We start from the raw sequence: 20,575 nt of genomic DNA, 5'->3' as shown, positions 1-20,575 counted from the left end.
ACAGTTCTCTCTTCCCAATATCAAGGATTGTCTCTTAGGTAATTATAAGTCTTAAATTAGCCAATTATTTTGACAACTACTTTTTTTTGCTTGAAAATTTTTATTTATAATTTTCAGAATTTCAATTTTCTTTTTTATTGCAGAAGTGGAAAAGTCAAAACACGTTAGCTCACCATCTATAAATTACTGAAGAAAATGGTGGTCTTAATGGTAGTCTTATCAATGACTACCATTAAAATGGAAGAATTGACAACTAATTTTTTAATTTGGTATTTTTAGGCCCAGCCAATGATTGGCTTGGTTAGGGGTACACTAGGAATGTCTGTCATATTATCCAAAGGTTGGTAGATGTGGAGTACACCTCACCTATCAATCAAGCTGTGCACAGCAGGAATGGAGTTGCAATCCTCCTTTTTCATGCAGGACAATTGAAAAACAGTAAGTTATTGCTTGTGTACCTGGCCATCAGACTTCCAGCAACTTTTGCCATCCAGTTACCAAATGAAAGCAAACAGGAGAAGCCCTGAGCAGTGCAACAGTTGTGAATGGACACAAAGCCCATGTATTTTATTCCAAGAGTTATGTTTGCTGAGCCAAGCAGTGCAGCTGCAGTACTCTTACTCAGGGCCTGGCTTGTTTACCTGGCCAGACTAGAAGGATAAATAAGGGTGGTCAGTTCAGACCCACTGACAGCAATGAGAAATCAATGACAGTTGATAAGCAGGGAGGACACGTGGGAAAAAGGCTAAGGAGAAATGCACAACAGTTTTGGTATCTGCAGTGCAATCCCGGCCTCAAAACCAAGTTATCATAATGTCAGCTTCACTGTCTTCAAACTAAGGTAGGGTAGTAACATGTTTTGGAAAAATCCCTAAGAAACAGGAAAAGTGGCAGCACAGCAAGAGCACAGATTTTTGGAGCCAAATGGATTTGAATCCTGGTCCTTCTTCCTTTGTAGAGCAGAATGTTGGCTCTTTCCTTCCAAGCTATTAAAAAGATCATATATGGACACAAACATTTAGGACAATGTCTGGCATATAAATGCTTAACAACTGGTACAAATGAATTTGCTAGTTTTGAGCCCCTTCCATGCTTGTCCACTAAACCTTTCCTTCTCCCAGAACGTATTCTGTGGTGTTTTATTTCAGAGCTGTGCTTTTCCCACCGCAACCCGTTGAGGGCAGGACGTGTGTTCTCACCTGTTTTAAAGGCCTGGGGCAACTGCCCGGTTATGCCGGCAGTGGCCAGAGCTGTGACACTGTGCTCTGTGTTCCCAGAGACACAGGGATCCCAGTGGCCCTTTTGGCAAGTTTAAACAGCGGTTGTCCATCTCGAGTGTTACCCCTTATGGGGAGTTCTTTTGCAAGCACTTGACCCACTTTTTAAAAAAATGTGCTTTTCATTTATTACAAAAGTAATGCAGGAGGAAAGTTTGGAGGAAAGTTTGGAAAAAACAAAAAAAATACAATTCAAATCACCATAATCCTGTAAGTCAGAAAAACACTCTAGAAATATTTTGTTGAATTTATTTCTAGGCTTCTTAGAATACATATAAAATGTAGATGTTTACATATTACAGATAGGTATTTGTACAAAATTGGGATCAAACTATTTTATACAAAACTGGTTTAGATGTGCTTTCCCCACTTAATTATATGGTGTAATTTTTCCTGTTAATAAATATTTTTTGAAAATATGGCTTTCTAGTTTTCCATCATCTGAACTCTGTAAGACTCAGTTTTCACCACTAAAAAGTAGGTCCCACAACCTCTTTCTTGTGCTGGGAGCATCTGGAGCAGACATGCTGTGAGAAAGTCCAGCAGTCACAGGACTGGTCCCAGGGCCACAACCCCGCATCTGTTCTTCTGTGTAGCCGTCACAGGGCCAGCACAGATGGGGCCTGGCCCTGGAGAAGCTACTGAGGGAACACATGGGTAAAGCTGAGCCCCATGTTCTGAGTCCTGGTGCTGGAGCAACAGAGCAACAGGAACATGGACAAGGAGGCCAGGCAGTCCCAGGAAGGCCGCTTTGACCTTCAGCCTGCAGCAAAGGCCCCACAGCACCCCAGGTCCACTTCCCACAGGCCAGAGCCCTCCTGAGCAACAAGGGGTCAGTGCTGTGCTGTGACGGGCTGAGTGAGGTGGCCAGGCTGCTGTTTCCCAGACTCTCGCCCTCCTGCCTGGCAGAGTAGGGCCCTATTTCCCATCTCCCTACAGAGGCCCAGACCAACCATGGGGACCACGACTCTGTCTCCCCACAGGCCTGCTGTAGACTGCAGCTAGAGCTCAGGAAACCCCCAGGACTCCATTACGACTGGCGGGGAGACGGCTAAGCTTCCAACCCCAGCTCTGCCACACTGTCCTGGGTGACCCGAACACTCATGTCACCTGAGCCTTGGTTGACCACTGTACAAGGTTCTGGTGTGGAAACAGTGAGGTAACACCTGTGGACACCCAGAGGGGCACTGGGAAGGCCACTGTGGCTCCAAACCCACTGAGCTTCTCAACCTGCTGGCTGGTCTCAGCCTCCCTAGACTATCAGGGCAGAGCAGAAAGCAACACGGTCATCGTCACAGGAGCTGGTCCTCTTGGGGGGCTGGCCGTGCGAAGCTCTTCATACATATCCTTTCTTGTTCTTACAAAAGCCCAAAGTCACTGCCATCATCCTGCTTCCCCAAAGCCTGCTCCAGCGCTGTGACTGACCTGTGACGGCCCGTCTGTACTCAGAGGGGGCACCTGGGCCTTGAGGTAGGGGGTCTTTTTGGCAGCTCCATAAGGATCAGGGGTAACTATGTGGTACATCGGAGGCAGGAGACAGAAACCTGGCCAACTGCAGCAAGGGGAGCTCATCCAAGGGCCGGGAGTCCATTTGGCACATGGGAGCCAGAGGCGGAGCCAGAGCACCATCATCCCTCAGCAGGAGCTGTCCTGGGGTCACCAGGGCCAGCCCAGTAGACTCTGACTGGTCTGAGTAACCCACCCCACAGGGAGGGATCTACTGGCTACAGGGCTCAGTCCTTGCTGAGAGCCTTCAGCAGGTCAGGACTTCTTTAAAGCCACCTGGCTGACCAGTCCGTGGAGGGGGAGCAGACAGAAGCCAGCCCGACCTGAGCTCCAGGCAGTGGCTGCTCACAGGAACCAGACCATGAGCTCAGCATGGGGGAGAACGCCTGTCTCATCAACAGCCAGCAAGCTTTCTGCTTAGGCTCAGATAGTAAATATTTTAGGCTTTGGGACAGTGTTGGTTAGTTCTGTGTCTATAGCTAGGCCATGGTATCCACTTTTTAGCCAAACACCAGTACAGATGTTGCTGTGAAGGTATTTGTCAGAGGTGACTGACGTTTAAATCAGTAGACGTGGAGTAAAGCAGATGACCTCCGCCCCCCACTCCCCCCCATAATGTGGGTGGGTCTCATCCAATGAATTGAAGGTTTTAAGAAAGAAAGACTGGGGTCACCTGAGGGAAGAGGAAATCTGCCTCCAGACGGCCTTTGGACTCAAGCTTCAACATCAACTATTCCCTGGGGCTCCAGCCTGCTGGCCTGCCCTGCAGCCATCGGACGTCTCAGCCCCCACAACTGTAGGGCCAATTCCATAAAATAAACCTCTTTCTCTATGTTCATACACACACCCTATTGGTTCTGTTTCTCTGGAGAACTCATACAGGGACCATATAGTACCTGTCACCAGTTACTCAACTCGGCCACTGCAGTGAGGAAGCAGCCACAGACAATATGTAAACAAATGGGTGTGGCTGTGTTCCAAGAAAACTTTAGTCACAAAAACAGGTAGCGGACTGGATTAGACCCACGGGGTCTGCTGACCTCTTGTCTCCTGACAAATAGGTATAGTACCTGGCATGGAGAAGGCACTTTGAGTAGTAATAGATCATTTTAAAAATCTGTAGAATGAAAGTAAGCAAATAAGCAGATGAATCATGGAGACTGAGTAGTACACCCACTGGCTATGATACCGGCAGCATGATTCAGGAGTGGAGGCACTGAAGACAGGAAATTTTTCACTGTCTTTGATTCCCATGGTTTGACAATGGTCTGACAAAGGAATCTGGCTTGAAGACGCATTACCTGGCACCTCAGGGAATTGCCCAAGGGAAGAAAGAAAAGCTGTGGGAAGACGCTATACCCTATTCCTTCACCAACCTGTCTCGAGGGACAGTTTAGCTTTAGATGCGACCTCTGACAACTCCCAGGAACTAGCTGGAGGCAGCAGTACAAAAACTAGGATTTATTTTACCAGAAGAAAATGTCTAGGCGTCACACTGGGCCTAGGAGAGGCCCCGGCAGCCGAGGCTTGGAAAGGCCACGCACAGCCGTCCAAGGTGGGGAGGGCGGCAGGTGGGCCCACAGCCACACCTGGGGAAGAGCCGGAGGAGGCCTAGGCTGTGCCTGCAGAGGAGCTGCCCCCACGCTGACCCCGAGGAAGGGCCAGGACACAAAGCCCTGCTTGTGGCAAACGGGACACCTCAGGTGCCGGTTCCCGGGCTGACAGCTCCGCCTCTCACACGTACTCCCCACAGTCAGAGATGATCACCTTCTGCTTGGGCTTCCCGTCCTTGCTGCCCTGGGCCTTTGCGGACAGAACAGAAGAGGAGGAATCGGAGGGAGGGAGGGTGGAGATTAAAGGGCGGCTCAGGGATACCCACCCCTGCCCACCCCCACCCCAGCAGCAGCCGCGTGGCCTCTCTCCGGCCCCGGAGCCCCGCTCCTCCTCTCCCACATGGCTGTGCACCAGGGGCCCAGGCGGCTGCCCACCTCAATCTGCCGCAAGACGTCCAGGCCTTCTGTGACCTCCCCAAACACCACGTGCTTGCCATCCAGCCAATCCGTCTTGTCACACGTCAGGAAGAACTGGGAGCCGTTGGTGTTTGGGCCAGAGTTGGCCATGGAGAGCAGGCCTGGGGGAGAGAATGGCCACGTCGGCTCCCTCCACCCTGCTCCCGGCCCTCGGGCCATCTGGTGGTAGCGGGAGGAGTGTAGATGCTGCCAGGAGGGTAAATGGGATGAGGACCAGGAACTGACTATTGGCAGGATGGAGGCTGCTGGCGTCTTTGAGAAGAGTGGTTTCAGTAGACAGGTGGTGCTAGGAGTCTGTCTAGAGGGGGACAGAGAGAACGGAGGACTGGGAGTCCACATAACTTTTTCAAGAAGTTTTGCTTAAAAAGGGGACCAGAGGCATGGGTGACAGCTGAAGGGGGACATGCGTCGAAGAATATTTTTAAAAGGTTGACACCACGTGCTTCTGTGCTGATGGGCTGATCTAGCAGAGCAGAGGAAATGCATTACACAAGGCAGTGGGGGCACAACTGCAGAAGCCAGGCTCCGAAATAGGGGAGAGGAGCAGGGTCCAGGCCATGAGCAGAGGGGAGCTGCCTGGCCCCTGTACTCAGCGGGAAGTCGGAGCGGGCATGTGCGGACAGATGCAGGGGGCCAAGCATCAGCTGAGGCACAGGGTGATGTGGAGGCTTCGAGAGTGAAGGAAGGGATGGAACTGGCACCTCTGACCAGGGCTGAGTGTCAACTAGGGAGCTCTATCCAGTACGGCTGCTGAGGGCTTCCTGCAGAACTTCGGTCATAAATTTCAGTACAGTTCTGTGTTTTTTCTAGTTGCTTGGGGACCAACCACTGAAATTTTTTACTGGGTGAGTCTGACAGAGTGAGGCGGGCAGTGGGGTTGAGGGAAGAAGAGGGCTTATACTGGCTGACCACAGAATCTAAGCTAGGTCAACAGGGAGTGTGGCCACGGTGGGGGGGACAGGCAGTACATGAATGGAAACAAGCTCACTCTGCTTTGCCAGGCTGAATGCCTCTCCTCTGTTCACCGGGTGGGTGTCCTCCAGACCCCCGACCCCTCAGCCAGAACCACAGCCTGTCTCTCCCCCTGTGCAGCCATCCTCCCCGGCCCGACCCACCAATCACCACCCACCGATCAGGTCCCACCTGGTCCCGTGTGTTTGAGGATAAAGTTTTCATCGTCAAACTTCTTCCCATAGATGGACTTGCCCCCGGTGCCGTTGTGGTTGGTGAAATCGCCGCCCTGGCACATAAACTGGGGGATGATGCGGTGGAAGCTGCTGCCCTTGAACCCAAAGCCCTTCTCGTGGGTGCACAGGCAGCGGAAATTCTCTGGGGTCGAGAAAGGAAAAGGTGGCCAGGTTAAAAAACAAACCAATGAAACCTCTAACTAGACTCTGAAAAACTATGTTATATTCGTTTAGTGTTCATATTTTCATTTCAAAACATGACATGCTCATTATAAACCTCTGAGATACTGACATCTTGAAGGACTAGAAGGGATTCTGGTTAAAGGAGGAGGAGTGAACACATGCATTCTAGCTCTGCTCCACACTAAACTGGCGATAAAGCAATTTTTAAAAAGAAAACCAAACAGGATCTTAGAAAAAAACACAGGCAACTCTTTGTGACTTTGGATTTGGCAACAGTTTCATAATTGTGACACCAAAAGTATACGTAACAAAACAAAAAATAAGCAAGTTAGACTTCATGAAAATGAAAAAGCTTTTGTGCATCAAAGGACACGCTCAACAAAGTAAAAATGCAACTCAAGAAATGGGAGAAAATATTTGCACATCATATCTCTTAAGAGTTTAATATCCAAAATATATAATGAAATCCTACAACTCAACAACAAAACGACAACAACCTAGTAAATAAATAGGCAAAAGACTTGAGGAGACATTTCTCCAAAGAAGATACATTAACAGCCCCTGCCCCTAAACACATGAAAAGATGCTCTACATCATTAGTCATTAAGGAAATGCAAATCAAAACCACAATGAGATCCTACTTCGCATCTACTAGGATGGCTATAATAAACAGAAAGCAAGTTTAGGGAGGATGTGGAGAAATTAGAACCCTTATATATTGTTGGTGGGAATGTAAAATGGTGCAGCCAGTGTAGAGAACAGTTTGGCGGTTCCTCAAAAAGTCAAACTAGAATTACCGTATGACCCAGCATTCCCATTCTTAGGTAGGTACTCAAAATAACTGAAAACAGGGATTTAAACACAAACTTGTACACGAATGTTCACAGCAGCATTACTCACAATAACCGCAAAGTAGAAACAATGCTCAAATGTCCATCCGCACATGATGGATAAACAAAATGTGGACTATCCAGACAATGGGAAATTATCTAGCCATAAAAATGAATGAAACACTGATACACAGACAACCCCTGAAAACAGGACGCTAAGTGAAATAAGCCAGACACAAGAGGACAACTGTTATACGATTCCATTTATAGGAAATGTCTAGAATAGCAAATTCAGAGAGACAGAAAGTAGATTAGACGTTACCAGGGGCTCAGGGGAGGGGTGAATGGGGAGTTACTGTTTAATGAGTACTGAGTTTCTGTTTGGAGTGGTGAAAAAGTTTTGAAAAGAGATAGTGGTGATAGTTGTACAACACTGTGCATGCAATTAATGCCAGTAAATTGTATGCTTAAAAAACGGATAAAATAACCAGGAAAAAAAAAAAAGGAGCAAGAGAAGCAACAGCAACAAAAGGAGCAACAGTAACAAAAATCTCTGAAGCTTAGAAGACAAACAGATGAGCCATAACTGATATAGCAGACCTAACGAACCTGAAGCTTAAGCTGGTAAACCCAAGAAACAATTCGATTTATGCCACAGAAATGCCAAAAGCGGGCTTCCCTGGCGGTACAGTGGTTAAGAATCCGCCTGTCAATGCAGGGGACACGGGTTCAAGCCCTGCTCCAGGAAGATCCCACATGCCGCAGACCAACTAAGCCTCTGCACCACAACTACTGAGCCTGCACTCTAGAGCTTGCAAGCCACAACTACTGAGTCTGCATGCCACAACTACTGAAGCCCGTGCGCCTAGAGCCTGTGCTCCACAACAAGAGAAGCCACCGCACTGAGAAGCCCATGTACCGCAACAGAGAGTAGTTCCCACTCGCTGCAACGAGAGAAAAACCCACGAGCAGCAACGAAGACCCAACACAAAGAAAAGTATAATAATAAAAATAAATAAATAAATACATAAATTTATTTATTAAAAAAAAAAAAAAGAAAGAAATGCCAAAAGCTCAGAGACAAGAATGAAGATGGCTCTAAAAATAGTAAGTCTGGTTGAAAGCCTATTTAAAAAAGTAGCTAGCCCCCGATCCTCTCCTTTCCCTGGCCCTGGCCACCGGCTAGAGGTCTACCCTCTGGTAGGTTAAAGCAGAGGGTCTCTGTCTGAGATGCACTACACATAGCCGAGGGTTGAGATACCGTAATGACAAACGGAGATGAAGTGAAGTTTACATACTGTTCCCATCTCCCCCACCATGATGGCAAACAGCTAGAAACAGGTCCACTAATAAGAGGTTAGAGTCTTCTCTGTGGACTCTGCTTTGTCCAACAGACTATAACTCAGGGATACTGACATCCAGGGTCCAACAGAGAGAGAGAGGGAGAGGGAGAATCACCTTGTAGTGGAAGCCTTAGTCAGCAAGAGAGAGAGAGAGAGAGAGAGAATCACCTTGTAATGGAAGCCTTAGTCAGCAAGCCTTACCAATATCCAGGGAGTTCCCAAGCAGATTTTTAGGGCCCTAGTCTTATATATAAGGAAGGCATCTGAAGTGAAAAGCAAAGACCAAAACAAACAAACAGACCAATAACAAACATAACACAACTAAACAAAATAAAAAACCCCAGAAAAAAGTAATTTGAAACATAAGCTGTATACGAAAAAGAAACTTCAGTAATCTCCCAAGATGACACTACATGCATGAAATAAGCACAGGATGCTATGAAAAAGAACATGTAGAAAGGTTCCAGAAGGAGAGAAGAGAGAAATCAGAAGGGACAAAAGCAAAGAAATAATTCAAGGAAATTTTCCCAAACCAAAAGATAGGACTGTCCTCATTCACAGGTGTGGTATGTGGGAAAAAAGATGTCTATGTTCCAGTCCCTGGAGCCTGAGACTATGTTATGCTGTACACAGCAAAAGGTACTTTGCAGAAGTGGTTAAGCTTATGGGCATTGAGATTATCCAGGTTGGCCTAATACAATCACAACCTTTCCCAGCTGAAGGCAGAAAGAGAGTTAGCAGTGGATGGAAGAAGAGGAAGGAGAGATGCAAAACATGAGAGGGACTGGATCTACCACTGGTGGCTGTGGTGATAAATGAAGGGGGCCACACGTGTCTAGACGCTGGGAACAGCCCGCAGTTGGCAGCCAGCAAAGAAGTGGATACTTTGGTCAACAGATGCAGGAAACTGAACTCTGCCAACAACCTCACTGTCTCCAGAAACAGATCCACCCCTAGAGCTTCCAGTAAGAAACGCAGCAACCTAGCCACCATCTTCATTTTAGCCTGGCGAGACCTGTGTTGGACTTCTGGCCTTCATAACAGTTACGATAATAAATTTATGTTCTTGTAAGCTACTAAGTCTGTGATAATTTGTTACAGCAGCAAGACAAAACAAACACAATAGGGCCCATCAAATATCCAGCATGACGAATAGAAGGAGATCTACTCCAAAGGCACACTGTTTCAGAACGCAGGACAAAGAGACCCTCCAAGCCTCTGGGCCAGTGTTATCTAACAGCTATTAAGCATCTGGATAGTGTAACTGAGGAAGTGAATTTTAATTTTATGTAACTTGAATTACTTTAAACAAATAGTCACATGTATCTAGTGGCTACCACACTGAACAGCTCAGTTCTACACAGAAAATTTTAAAAAGGTTTTGTATAAAGGACCAAGAATCAGAACGACATTAGGATTCTCTACAATTCTACATCCAAACTATCAAGTGGGAAAGTAGATTATTTTCACACATCAGTCTCAAAAAACTTACCCTCCAAGCTCTTTTCTCCAGAAGCTACAGAAGTATGTCTTCTACCAAAACAAGGGGATAGACCAAAAAAGACAATAGGGGTTCCAACAAAAGAAATGAAAATAGGAGATCCCACGACAATAGCCATGCAGTGGGCCTGGAAAGCAACTGGTCCAGGCCGGGGGAGGTCAGAAAGCTCCAAGAAGGAACAAGTGAAACTGGCAGAATATCTGATGTGTTTGAAGATGATGAGAGACTTATATAAGTAGGAGAATCTGGAAGAGATTCAGGAATATGTGCACAGAAGCCTAAGCAAATGTGAAAACAAGACAATGAATTCCAGGGAAAACAAAGTGCTATCTATGAGAGAAAGTTATCACAGTACGATGCTTAGAATAACCTATGACCTAACTAAAATCATGGTAACAATGTAAGGAAGATGAAGTAGAGCAGGGAAGATGACTTAAAAAGTGAATTCCTTATCTTCTGAAGTAGGAAGCCAACAGACGTCTAAAATGAAAAAATACCAGAAAGTAGCAACATAAAACTATTATCTACTAATATGGAGGTAAAAACCAAAAGAATCAGCTAGGAGTTGGAATTACCTGCCTCTAGAAGCAGCAAATCAGTGGGGGGGGGGGACACAGCATCACGACAGGAGGACAGCATGGGAACAATGCTGTTTTTCAAAACAAGCTTTGTGACATTAACATTCTAAACTATACGTCTATAAAATAAAATTCTGATGAAAAGAAGAATAAATACAAGTCAATATTTACAAATGAAAAAATACTCAAGAAACTGTTAGTTAACTAGTTATTTCTGAAGAGTAGGACTAGATGTGGAGAAGAAAGACGCAGCTTTTCAACTTACTGCCTTCAATAGTGTTGTAATATATTTATATGTGTGTACTTTTTTTAAAAAAAACCATGAATACACATTTACTTGTATTAAAGAAAAAACTATTATTAAAAACTGGTAAACCAGCACTTCTAAAGCTTCAAAAATGCCTTCTCTGACTCACCTATTAATAGATCCCAGGACCTAAGATGCCGCAAATCAACTCAGATCAAAAACAATGTCAAGGACACAAGAAGTGAGGCACTGAGAACCTTGGGAAGGCGCGATGCTCAGCCACCAGCTCGCAGCCACCCTGACCGCAGTCCTGCTCACCTGCGGTCATGGGAACGACGTCTGAACGCAGGAGCACCTGGATGCGGCCGGCGGGCTTGTTCCCGATCTTGATGTCCATGTACACCTGAGGGTTTGACCGGGCCTTTTTAACAGCGGGCTCTCCCTAGACACAGGAGAAATGGTTAGGTTAGAGAGAACATGCTGACTCCCTGACTGGGAGAGCGAGTGTTCTTCTGAACACACCCCAGCGCCCAACTGCAGCGAGCGGGTGGAAGAGGCACCGACAGGGAAGGCCTTGGCCCTGATGGGGCTGCAGAAGGCGGAGCCCCAGCCATGGCCCCCAGCTCGACATCCAGTGACAGGAGACCTCAGCACCATCCACCTGGAGCCCACCCCCATCCCCACCCCCACCCCCACCCCCGCGGCAGGCATGTCATCTCATCACACTCCCTCAGACACGCCAGCTCGCTTCGCCTTCACCCTCCCGCAGTCACAGGACAATGCTTTTCTGGCCCAAAACACACAGCTCTCAACATCTTCAAAGCCCCATTCAAGCCCACCCACCTCAGTCCAGTTAGTGGACCCATTTCTGTAACACCACCCCTTCCTTCTATGCTTGGTCCTGCATATGCACAGGCTGGAGCAGTGGGAGCAAGGAGGACCCCAGTGCTCAGAAGGGAGATGGCTGGGACCTTGCTTTACACTCCAAGTAGACAAGGCTGGGCAGAGGAGACATTTATTACAGCTGTCACATTTGCCAGAGAGAAAAGTCCAGCGCTCTTCCCTGTGGTTCAGTTTAACAAATGCGCCGCAGTGTCACACTGGGCACTGAAGATACTGTGACTTATTTACTGCTAACAATAGCAGGAGCACAGTTGCAGCAACAAATGCTCACATACTACTTGCCATGCACAGGGTACTATTCTGAACGTTTTAGGAAATCGGCTCATTTAATCTTTACAACCACTTGTGAGATCGGTGCTACCATCGTTCCCATTTTACAGATGGGGAAACTGAGGTACAATGAAGTTCAGTAACTTGCCCAAGGGTCATAGAGGTGGTAAGGGGTGAGGCTGGAATTCATATCTAAGCCCTACCTCATCCCCCAACCAAGTCCATGTTCTTAATCACATTACCCCACCTCACACTCCACATTTTTATTAGCAAGGTCTTTATTAATACAAGGCCCCTAACCTCACAGAATTTACGACTAGAAAGGGAAAGGCAATAAGCACTTGGGTAGTCTGTACAAAAGCAAAGATATACAGGGAGATACACAGACTGATTTTATCAAGAGTGTAAAGTGGGGACTACACGGTGAGAGGTGCGCAGGGTCAAGGTTGTGGAGAGTCCCCCTGGGGACTCTATCCCACGGGACAGGTGATGGGCGGCCACTGAAAAGTTCTCAGCAGAAGAGTCAGATGATTCATGATATGCTTTAAAAAGATCATTCTAGCTGCCTTTATGAAAGACAGGAGAGCAAGACGGCGCCAGAAGACTAGGCAGGAAGCTACTGCAATTATCCAAATGAGAAGTTATACTGGGACAATGGAGTAATCGGGGAGGAGGGATTCAAGGGAGATTTAAGAGGAAAACACGGCAGAATATGACATTCTGGCTCTATTTTAAAGCGGAGTCCAGGGTGACCTAGGGTCACACCGCTGACCGTGAGGGCCATTTTCGTGCTCTGCTCTGCATCTGCGTTTCTGTATTAGATCAATGAGGATGAATGGGAACAAGTTAACGAGCTTGAGAACACAGGAGAACGGGATTAAGGAAGGGAGGGCGAGACTTGCAGCATAAATGTCTCAAGCTCAGGACTAGAAAAAGCGGCCAGGAAAGTCCACAGCCCAGGAGAGGCTGTGAAGAGTCAGTGACTGCCACTGTTTTGGCGAAGCCGAGAGAGAGGTGCTGTGAGTCAAGAAAGAAATTCAGAGAACAACACTTACAAGAAGGGGAGGGGCAGCCTGAGAGGCAATGGTTCGAGAGGTGTGCTGAAAGCCAGGAGAAAGTGCCAAGGCGGGTTCTCTGGAAGGGAAGACCTCGAACCTGTGCCCAGGCTGAAGGGAAGGCACCCCCACCACGCCCTGCCTCCCCTGTGTCAGGACAGGAAGATGCTGAGCCCGGAGCCTGACGCGCCAGTGAAGGAGGGGGACTGATGGGGAGGGGCGCAGCGGTGAACTCACCACCCCTCCTCACCTCAGGCTTCCTCCTCGTCAGCAGCAATCACAGACCAGAATCCACCCGAGCAGAGCCGGGAAGCTCCTCACACAGAGCACAAGGACGAGAGGCCTAACGCTTCTCTTCAGCTCACTTATTACCACCTCCATCAAAACACTAAAAGTTCATTTGTCATCCTCTCTGCTTTTGTACATATATTTGCAAATTTCCATAAAAACCTAAAAACCAAAGTCTCCTGTGGGAAGTGCCAGCCTTGAATCTCACCTCCTGGGTTTCTACTTTGGGAGGCTCTGACCCTTCTTCCTCTTTATTCTCCTCAAGAGTCTTCCCAGAAAACTTCTTCAACCAATCGTCATCAGACCAAACTGAAAGGAAAGAGGCAGGCAAATGAGAACAAATTCAAGCTATCAGCCAACTGCTAACTAGCTGCTTTGGTCAGCGAAGCAGAACATAATCTGTGGCCCTCTCGGCCAGAGGACTATGCTTTGCGAACTCCCACAGGTAAGGAAAGTTCCCAGCTTTTAGGGACCGCCAGCCCTGAAGCCCAGCTCTCAGCAGGGCTAAGTGAAAAAGCTATCCCCAGGGAAAGATGCAGGCTTGCCGGTCCCAGGCCTTGATGGAACCTGCCAGGAGTATTGAGAAAAATGGGACAGATAAGAGACCAGACAGGGTTTCTCTCATAAAGCAAGCAAACACCCTGGCTTGGCTGAGGAGCTCAAACTCTTTACTTCCCCACAAAGGTGGCGCATGTCCTCCCCCAAAGTAAACCATCCTCTACTCCTGTCCACCACAGTAGCATTCAGTTCCTACTTCCAAGAAAACTGGGACAGAAAGGCAACCAAAGCCAAACTGGAGGATGTGATGGAGAATCTGTATTGCTCCCACCCACCTGGTCTGGAAGAGCCTTCCTTAATCCTCATGGGTTTTGCCAAATTGACACGAATTGTCCGTCCGAAGAGCTCAGATTCATTCTGAAAAGATTGAAAATTCACCTGCTTAAACTGTAAGTTAAAACGAAGTCAGGCGGCTTTCCATTTCCTTCTGAAAAATCCGAGACAAGCTCATGATTTTTTCTCCCTTAACCCCTGAGCCCCTAATAGCAAGCTACGCACCCGCTGCAAAGCAGCCCATGGGTTGCAGGGAATTTCCTCCCTGGAGCCATCACATACCTCCTTTCTTTCTTTTCTTTCTCTCTTTAAGTTGAAGCATAGTTAATTTACAATGTTTCAGGTGTACAGCAAAGTGATTCAGTTATACTTTATATGTATATATTCTTTTTAAGGTTCTTTTCCATTGCAGGTTATTATAAAATATTGAATATGGTTCCCTATGTTATATAGTAGGTCCTTGTTGTATATCTATTTCACATGTAGTAGTGTGTATCTTACCTTTCTTTCATTACCAGAAATGACCTGTGCTACCAAAAGTGATTCTGGGTTCAGAACACTCTGAAACTACAAGGATAAATGTAGTTTCCAAGTACCCAAGTTCACCTTCAAAAGTCAAGATCAGCTTTAAGTGGTGAGAAATTATCTCTGTCTGAGAGCTGAGGAATATGTTTGGTGAATGGGAAACAGAGAACAGGAATAAAGGAAAACCTTATTATTCTAAGATAATTGGTACCAGGAAAGGTCACTTGATGTGAATTTACTTAAGGCAGTGAAGAAAATTTCATGGTAAAAAGTGTAGAGGAAAAAAGATTCATTGGAAATTTATTGTGATGAAACTAAAAATAATGAAAACAAATTTCTTAGTTAAAAAAGTCAGGTTTAACTATGCACTAATTTATAGAACAAAGATGTCATGGATGCTGGTTCATCTGTAGTATTTTTTCCAACAAAATACTATCAACAGTATGATATCTTTGCACTTCTTATCTGATGTGAAAATCATCAGTATCTTGAAGAGGGAATAAACACTCAAGAGCTGAATCATCTTCCCCAAGGAGCTCTCCAGGCTCTTCCAAGCATTTGCATCAGCAGCACATCCTATCATTATCCTTGCTGAATTTCTCTTCTCAACTGTGAACGGATCTAACACTTCATGAAATCCTGCCTCTTTTGTAAAATATGCAATTTCATTGCACAATCAATTTGCATGGTGTTTGCAACTTCCTATCCCAGACACAGCCCGCCAGTGAGAGACTGGTCAGCAAGCATGGTTAGCATTTACATTATTATCAAATGAGAAAAGATGTTTGAGAAAGGACAATTTTGTAAGCAATCGGTTCACAGTGAATATTTTCACGTGATGATAATCTGTACTTCCCATGCAACCTTGTAACTTTGGAGGTTCAGCAAACCAGTGTATGAATAAGTGCCTTCTGTACCACCAAAAAGCAACATCTGCAAGGAGGAGGATTCCCAGCCATACCATGTTGTCGATAGCTGCTGCAGCGTCCTGCCAAAGAAAGACAGGTACAAGTTTAGACTTGCAGCCAAATGCTTCTTGTGGTGTCTAAACACATACTCAGTAGCAAAAAACACAACCCAACAGGAAAATCTCTTTACACTCCTTGCTCAGGTTGTATGTGTCTAACAAAGTGCACTTCGTGGCTGACTTCAGCTACTGGCCATTTGGTAGAAGACAAAGAAATAATCGCCAGTGCTGCCAGACAAGAATGCTCAATGAGCAGAGCGGCAGGAGCTCTGCAGAGCAAGAGGGACAGGACCTGGCAGGTCTGCGATGTTAGCCACAGCCCACAGTTTGATTAAGTGAGGGAAACTTTCCTTCAAATAGTGCTTCTTGTCTCTCTGGAAGCATCAGCACAAGGCCCCCAAACCCAACCAAATGGAGAACAGCTCCCTTTGTAATCAGTAACAATAACACAAGCCAAAGACTTAACATAGGTAACAGAATGTTCTCACCTCTGCCAACTCAAATTCAACAAAAGCAAATCCTCGGTGCTTTTCTGAAAAAAGGCAAACAAAAGCAAGCAATTACCATGTGGGGCAATGGAAAGAGGCAGGTGGTCACAAGGAAAGTGAAGTCAGTTGCTTGCCTTATTCATTCACTAGAAATTCTACACAATCATTATTTAGGGAGAAGGAATCTTATTCTTTGATTCTTTCTACTTTAAATAACATTTCAAGCAATATTAAACTGTTTTGTAGTGAACATAGCTAAATAATGAACTATACTTTTAATCTTTAAAAGACACATTCAATTCTTTTATCAAAGCCAAATTAAACCTTTGCATGAAGGCAGCTAGAAAAATGAAGTCATTTAACCTATCATTCCAAGCACACATTTTGAACATCAACTGTGCATAAAGCATGAATCCTAAAACCTGGGTAAGGACGCTCAGTCTTTATCCTCAGCAAAATGCTAATCTAACTAGAAAGGCCAAGTGCACAATAGCGTTAGTTTAATCAACCAATTCGCTTTAGAGAGCCAATATAACCTTATTGTTTTTATACATATAAAGATCCCAGGGAGGCTAAAGTTATATGCAAGGTTGATGATAGAGCTGAAGTGCACAATGCGACTCAAGACTCAAGTAGCACATAGGTTTCTAGAACCTCAAAACATGTCTGAGGACTTACTGAAGCTCAGGTTCTTTTGTCTCGGCACACAAAGAATTCAGTGAGAGGCAAAGTGACAGGCAAGAAGTGATTTATTAGTACCGAATGCTTTTGAGAGATACCAGCAGGCAGGCAAGAGAGTGCCCCACAGAGAACTCAGTGGGCTACATACAGTTTTATAATCAAAGGAAAAGTGGGGAAGGGGAGAAGACCACCTTCTTCCTCATTCTTCCAGTCGTCCATCACTAACTCCTCCTACACACTGGGCAGGGGAGTTTTTGACCCTATATGGCCCAACCTGGACTGTCATGGTGCTATGAAAATGAGCAAAAAGGTGATAATATATACTAACATATGGTAAATCATCTCAGGTTTCAGTATAATGTCACCTTTCCCCTACGTTTTTGTTTTTAGTGTGTGCAGAGAAGCATGTCCTAGGGATCATTAACTTACTGAGCTCAACCAGCAGGATGCAGGTGTCGTTGACTTGATGTATAGTTCTGTTGTTAAGCAAGCCTGTTTTCTTGAGTGATCATTAACTTACAGGGGTCTCCCAAAGTTCCCCCTCTATCTATGATCTCCTAGTGGGATTTCTAAACTAGTGGTGTACTCTATCCCTATCAGAGCTGGGGCTAAAACTCCAATCTTAAAAATGATAACAAAAATTAAAACAGAAAACTGAACTGCGACTGTGATACTAATTGATGGAAAACTTACCCCCAGGTGCACAGAGGCTAAGGCCCCACTGTTGAAGCTGGGCTTTCCTGCTACCCTGTTTAATAGTACAGCTGCCAAGAAGGCAGCAGGTGTGCTGGAGTGCCTGGCAGGGAGCTTGAAACAACCCATCTCCATGTAGCTCAAAACCAATCCGCCTACTGGCTAACTGAAAATCTCGTCTAATCTCAAATGCAACAGATGGGACTCTCTGCAAAGCATGTGACAGCTCACAACCACAAGCCTCAGAACAGTTCTTCCGCATCAAGATCACTGCTACGCTGCCCAATGCATGTGCAGAACGCACTGTGACATGACAGAACATTAAGTTCTTTTTTCCTCTCAGGAGGATTCTGAGCGTGCGAGACACTAAAAAGACTGACCTGTTTCATAATCCAGAGGAATCTGGATATCTGTGATGTCTCCGAAAGGGATAAAAGCAGCATGAAGAACTTTGTCATCCACCTCCTCTGCGAGTCCACCTGCAAAGAAGCCAAGGACTTTCTCCTCCGTTCTCTGGAGAAGTCCCTGATATAAAGGTAGCATGCCACCACCAAGGGGAGGGGTCTTCTCATCCAGTCTTTTGGGTTCATAAACATCCCTCTCATCTGCTCCCTCACACGTACTTATGAAGCACACTCCTCTCTTCACCCTGCATTCAGACCCTCATCTAGCCCCAGGATTACTGCAGTCGCTTCATAACTGACCTTCCTCTCCTCCACAAAGGCAACTAGAAAGATCGTAGGAATGTGCGGATTTTAACCCATCACTTCCCTGCTTAAACTACTTCAAAGGCAATCCCACTGTCCTAAGGATAAAGTATAAACTCAGCAGTGGGACTTCCCTGGTGGCGCAGTGGTTAAGAATCCACCTACCAATGCAGGGGACACGGGTTTGAGGCCTGGTCCGGGAAGATCCCACATACCGAGGAACAACTAAGACCACGTGCCACAACTACTGAGCCTGTGCTCTAGAGCCCGTGAGCCGCAACTACTGAGCCCTTGAGCCACAACTACTGAAGCCCACGCACCTAAAGCCCGTGCTCCACAACAAGAGAAGCCACTGCAATGAGAAGCCCTGGCACCGCATCGAAGAGTAGCCCCTGCTTGCCGCCACTAGAGAAAGCCTGATGCAGCCAAAAATAAACAAACATTTTTTTTAAATAAAGAATTGAACATAAAAACTGGCAGCTAATCACTGAAAACATACTTTTCCTACTATTTAAGAATAATCAAAACATGAATTAAATAAATAAACTTAGCAGTATACACAAGGCTCTTCATAAGGCCCTGCCCACCTCTGCAGCCTCCTTCCCTTTGCTTCCTCGCAAAACGATACACTTGCCTCCAACTGTCAGGCTATTTTACACCTTTGGGCTTTTGCTCTTACTAATTCCTTTCAGTAAACACACTTGCTCCTACTTCGGCTACCTGGCTAACTCCGGCTCATCTCCCGCGTCACCGCATCCTGAAAGCTTGCTCTCACCTCTCCAGATGGAGGGGTCATTTCTCCCCGCACACAGGCCCATGTCATCACTGTCCATCCCCACCAAATAGCTCATCAAACTGTGCTACTGAGGTTATTCCCATTTTTAGCCGGCTCGTCTGGGAACTCTCTCCCTTAGGGCAAGATCGGAGGCTGAGTGAAGGTAAAGTGAATGAGAGCGAGGATTCAGAGGTCCCTAACATTCCTCCACCACTGCCCCGGGCCCAGGAGGTGAAGAGGTTCCTGCTAGAGCCTGGCGGGCTTGGAAGAGAGCTGCAATGATCTTTACGTCTGAGGCTAACACCCTGAGGCCAAGAAATTCCGCCACAGATGCGGCCTGGACAAGTGTTCGCCCTCCGCCTCCGGAGACCTGTCCAGCTCCACGCCACAGCCCACTCGCGTCCAGGTTCGCCCAGACTCCACCTAGCGCCCGCGCCTGCTCACCCACGTACAGCACTCGCTTGGTAGTGGCCATCTTGCTCTCGCGCTCTTCCGCCGGAAGCCTGCGCTCGGCCCGCCCCCTTCCCCAAGGCCCCGCCCCCGCGTGCTGCGCTCTCAGACCCCACCCAATCCCGCTTAGGCCCAACAAGCCCCCGGCTCCCTTTGAGTGGCGAGTGCCACTCAAGTGCCTCTTGGTGGGTGAACCGACACGGTCTCGGCGCTGTCGGTACTCCATGGTGTGGAAAACAGTCCTCTGTTTTGCGGAGTCAGCCGGGGTCTGCAAGTAATAAACTACTCACAATCAGGGAGCTACGAATGGTGTTTACATTTTTAAAGAGCACCAGGAAAGGACACTTGACAAGTGGTCAAGGTTAGGACAGTCCCCACCATTCAACACCTGCAATGCTACCATTCAGCTTGCCGGGAGAGGGGGATGAGAGCACATTCGGTCCACTGAAAGGGCAGTGGTGGGAATATAAAACTATATAGATTCCTGTGTGCATATTCATGTGTGTAGTACAATGCAGTACAGTCAGAAAGGGGAGGTGAAATGATCCCATGGAGAACACACCTGCTCTGTGTCTGTGTCAGGCCTAGTGCCAGGTAACTGTTTCCTCAGACATTTAGTCCTCATAGACTTTTTCAGGTAGAGATTATGACCCCATTTTACCCTTGACACCCAATGAGGTCAAGTCATTTGCTCACACTAGCAAAATAAAAAGAGTATTGAATTTGTTTACTGAACATGCAAAGTTACAGTAACTATCTTTAGCGGTACAGATGTTTTCTAAGGACACCATTATTTCCTTTGAAGGGATTCCCAGAAAGCACTGGGCCCAAGGGCACGCATCTCAGATCAGTTATAATTATTATATACCATACGCCCTCTCTCATAAAAAAACATGAGATGTTTCTAGATGTCAATGTCTAGATGCTTCTATGAGGTCAGTGATGATCTGGGGCATAGAAGCAGGTCCTCGAAGGCCATAGAAAGGATTCGTGCATTGCAATGTTTGAGCCCAGTTAAAAGACTTCTAACGTTGATTGCTTCATTTGTAAAGAAGCAGAAGCCAAAGGAAAGGTGTAAAAAAAAAAAGTATCCATATCTTTTCAACACGGCATAACATTTTGGAACTCCCATTTTTAGAGAGTGTTAAGTGAAATGAATGAGAGTGGGCCACATCGGTTTCTTTCCCACATTTCTGAAGGGACAGTTAGACACTGTGCTCACATTTAGCACAATTTGTATCTCCTTTTTTTTTGATATCT

The 20,575-nt window shown here is 46.4% G+C and overlaps 1 protein-coding gene across 2 annotated transcripts; it reads right to left on the bottom strand.

The window, feature by feature from the left end:
- Positions 1-1,501: 1,501 nt before the first annotated feature.
- On the bottom strand, positions 1,502-19,375 carry PPIE (peptidylprolyl isomerase E). 2 transcript variants are annotated; one of them, XM_057706324.1, is made up of 10 exons: positions 19,310-19,375; positions 17,764-17,862; positions 16,010-16,053; positions 15,516-15,542; positions 14,032-14,113; positions 13,407-13,507; positions 11,001-11,124; positions 5,957-6,142; positions 4,772-4,914; positions 1,502-4,586 (listed from the first exon to the last, which is right to left on the bottom strand). In XM_057706324.1, the coding sequence occupies exons 1-10, from the start codon at positions 19,338-19,340 to the stop codon at positions 4,518-4,520; spliced, it is 906 nt and encodes a 301-aa protein (XP_057562307.1). In that variant the 5' UTR covers positions 19,341-19,375; the 3' UTR covers positions 1,502-4,517. The 2 variants fall into 2 exon arrangements, with proteins under 2 accessions (XP_057562307.1, XP_057562297.1); XM_057706314.1 differs by lacking the exon at positions 19,310-19,375 and adding an exon at positions 18,866-19,216.
- Between the last annotated feature and the right edge of the window lie 1,200 nt (positions 19,376-20,575).

This window comes from Hippopotamus amphibius, chromosome 1 (assembly GCF_030028045.1).
Source record: "Hippopotamus amphibius kiboko isolate mHipAmp2 chromosome 1, mHipAmp2.hap2, whole genome shotgun sequence".
Lineage (NCBI taxonomy): Eukaryota > Metazoa > Chordata > Mammalia > Artiodactyla > Hippopotamidae > Hippopotamus > Hippopotamus amphibius.
Note: the sequence above shows the minus strand (reverse complement) of the source record. Positions and strands in the feature narration are given on the sequence as shown.

Bases quoted from the DNA above. Each gene is read 5' to 3' on its own strand.
- PPIE (XM_057706314.1), bottom strand. From the start codon at position 18,941: ATGAGCTATTTGGTGGGGATGGACAGTGATGACATGGGCCTGTGTGCG. The intron at 16,054-17,763 runs GTCAGTCTTTTT...GCCTTTTTTCAG, and splicing joins TCCTCTGGATTATGAAACAG to AAAAGCACCGAGGATTTGCT. The intron at 11,125-13,406 runs GTGAGATTCAAG...TCCTGTGTCTAG, and splicing joins CCAAAGTAGAAACCCAGGAG to GGAGAGCCCGCTGTTAAAAA.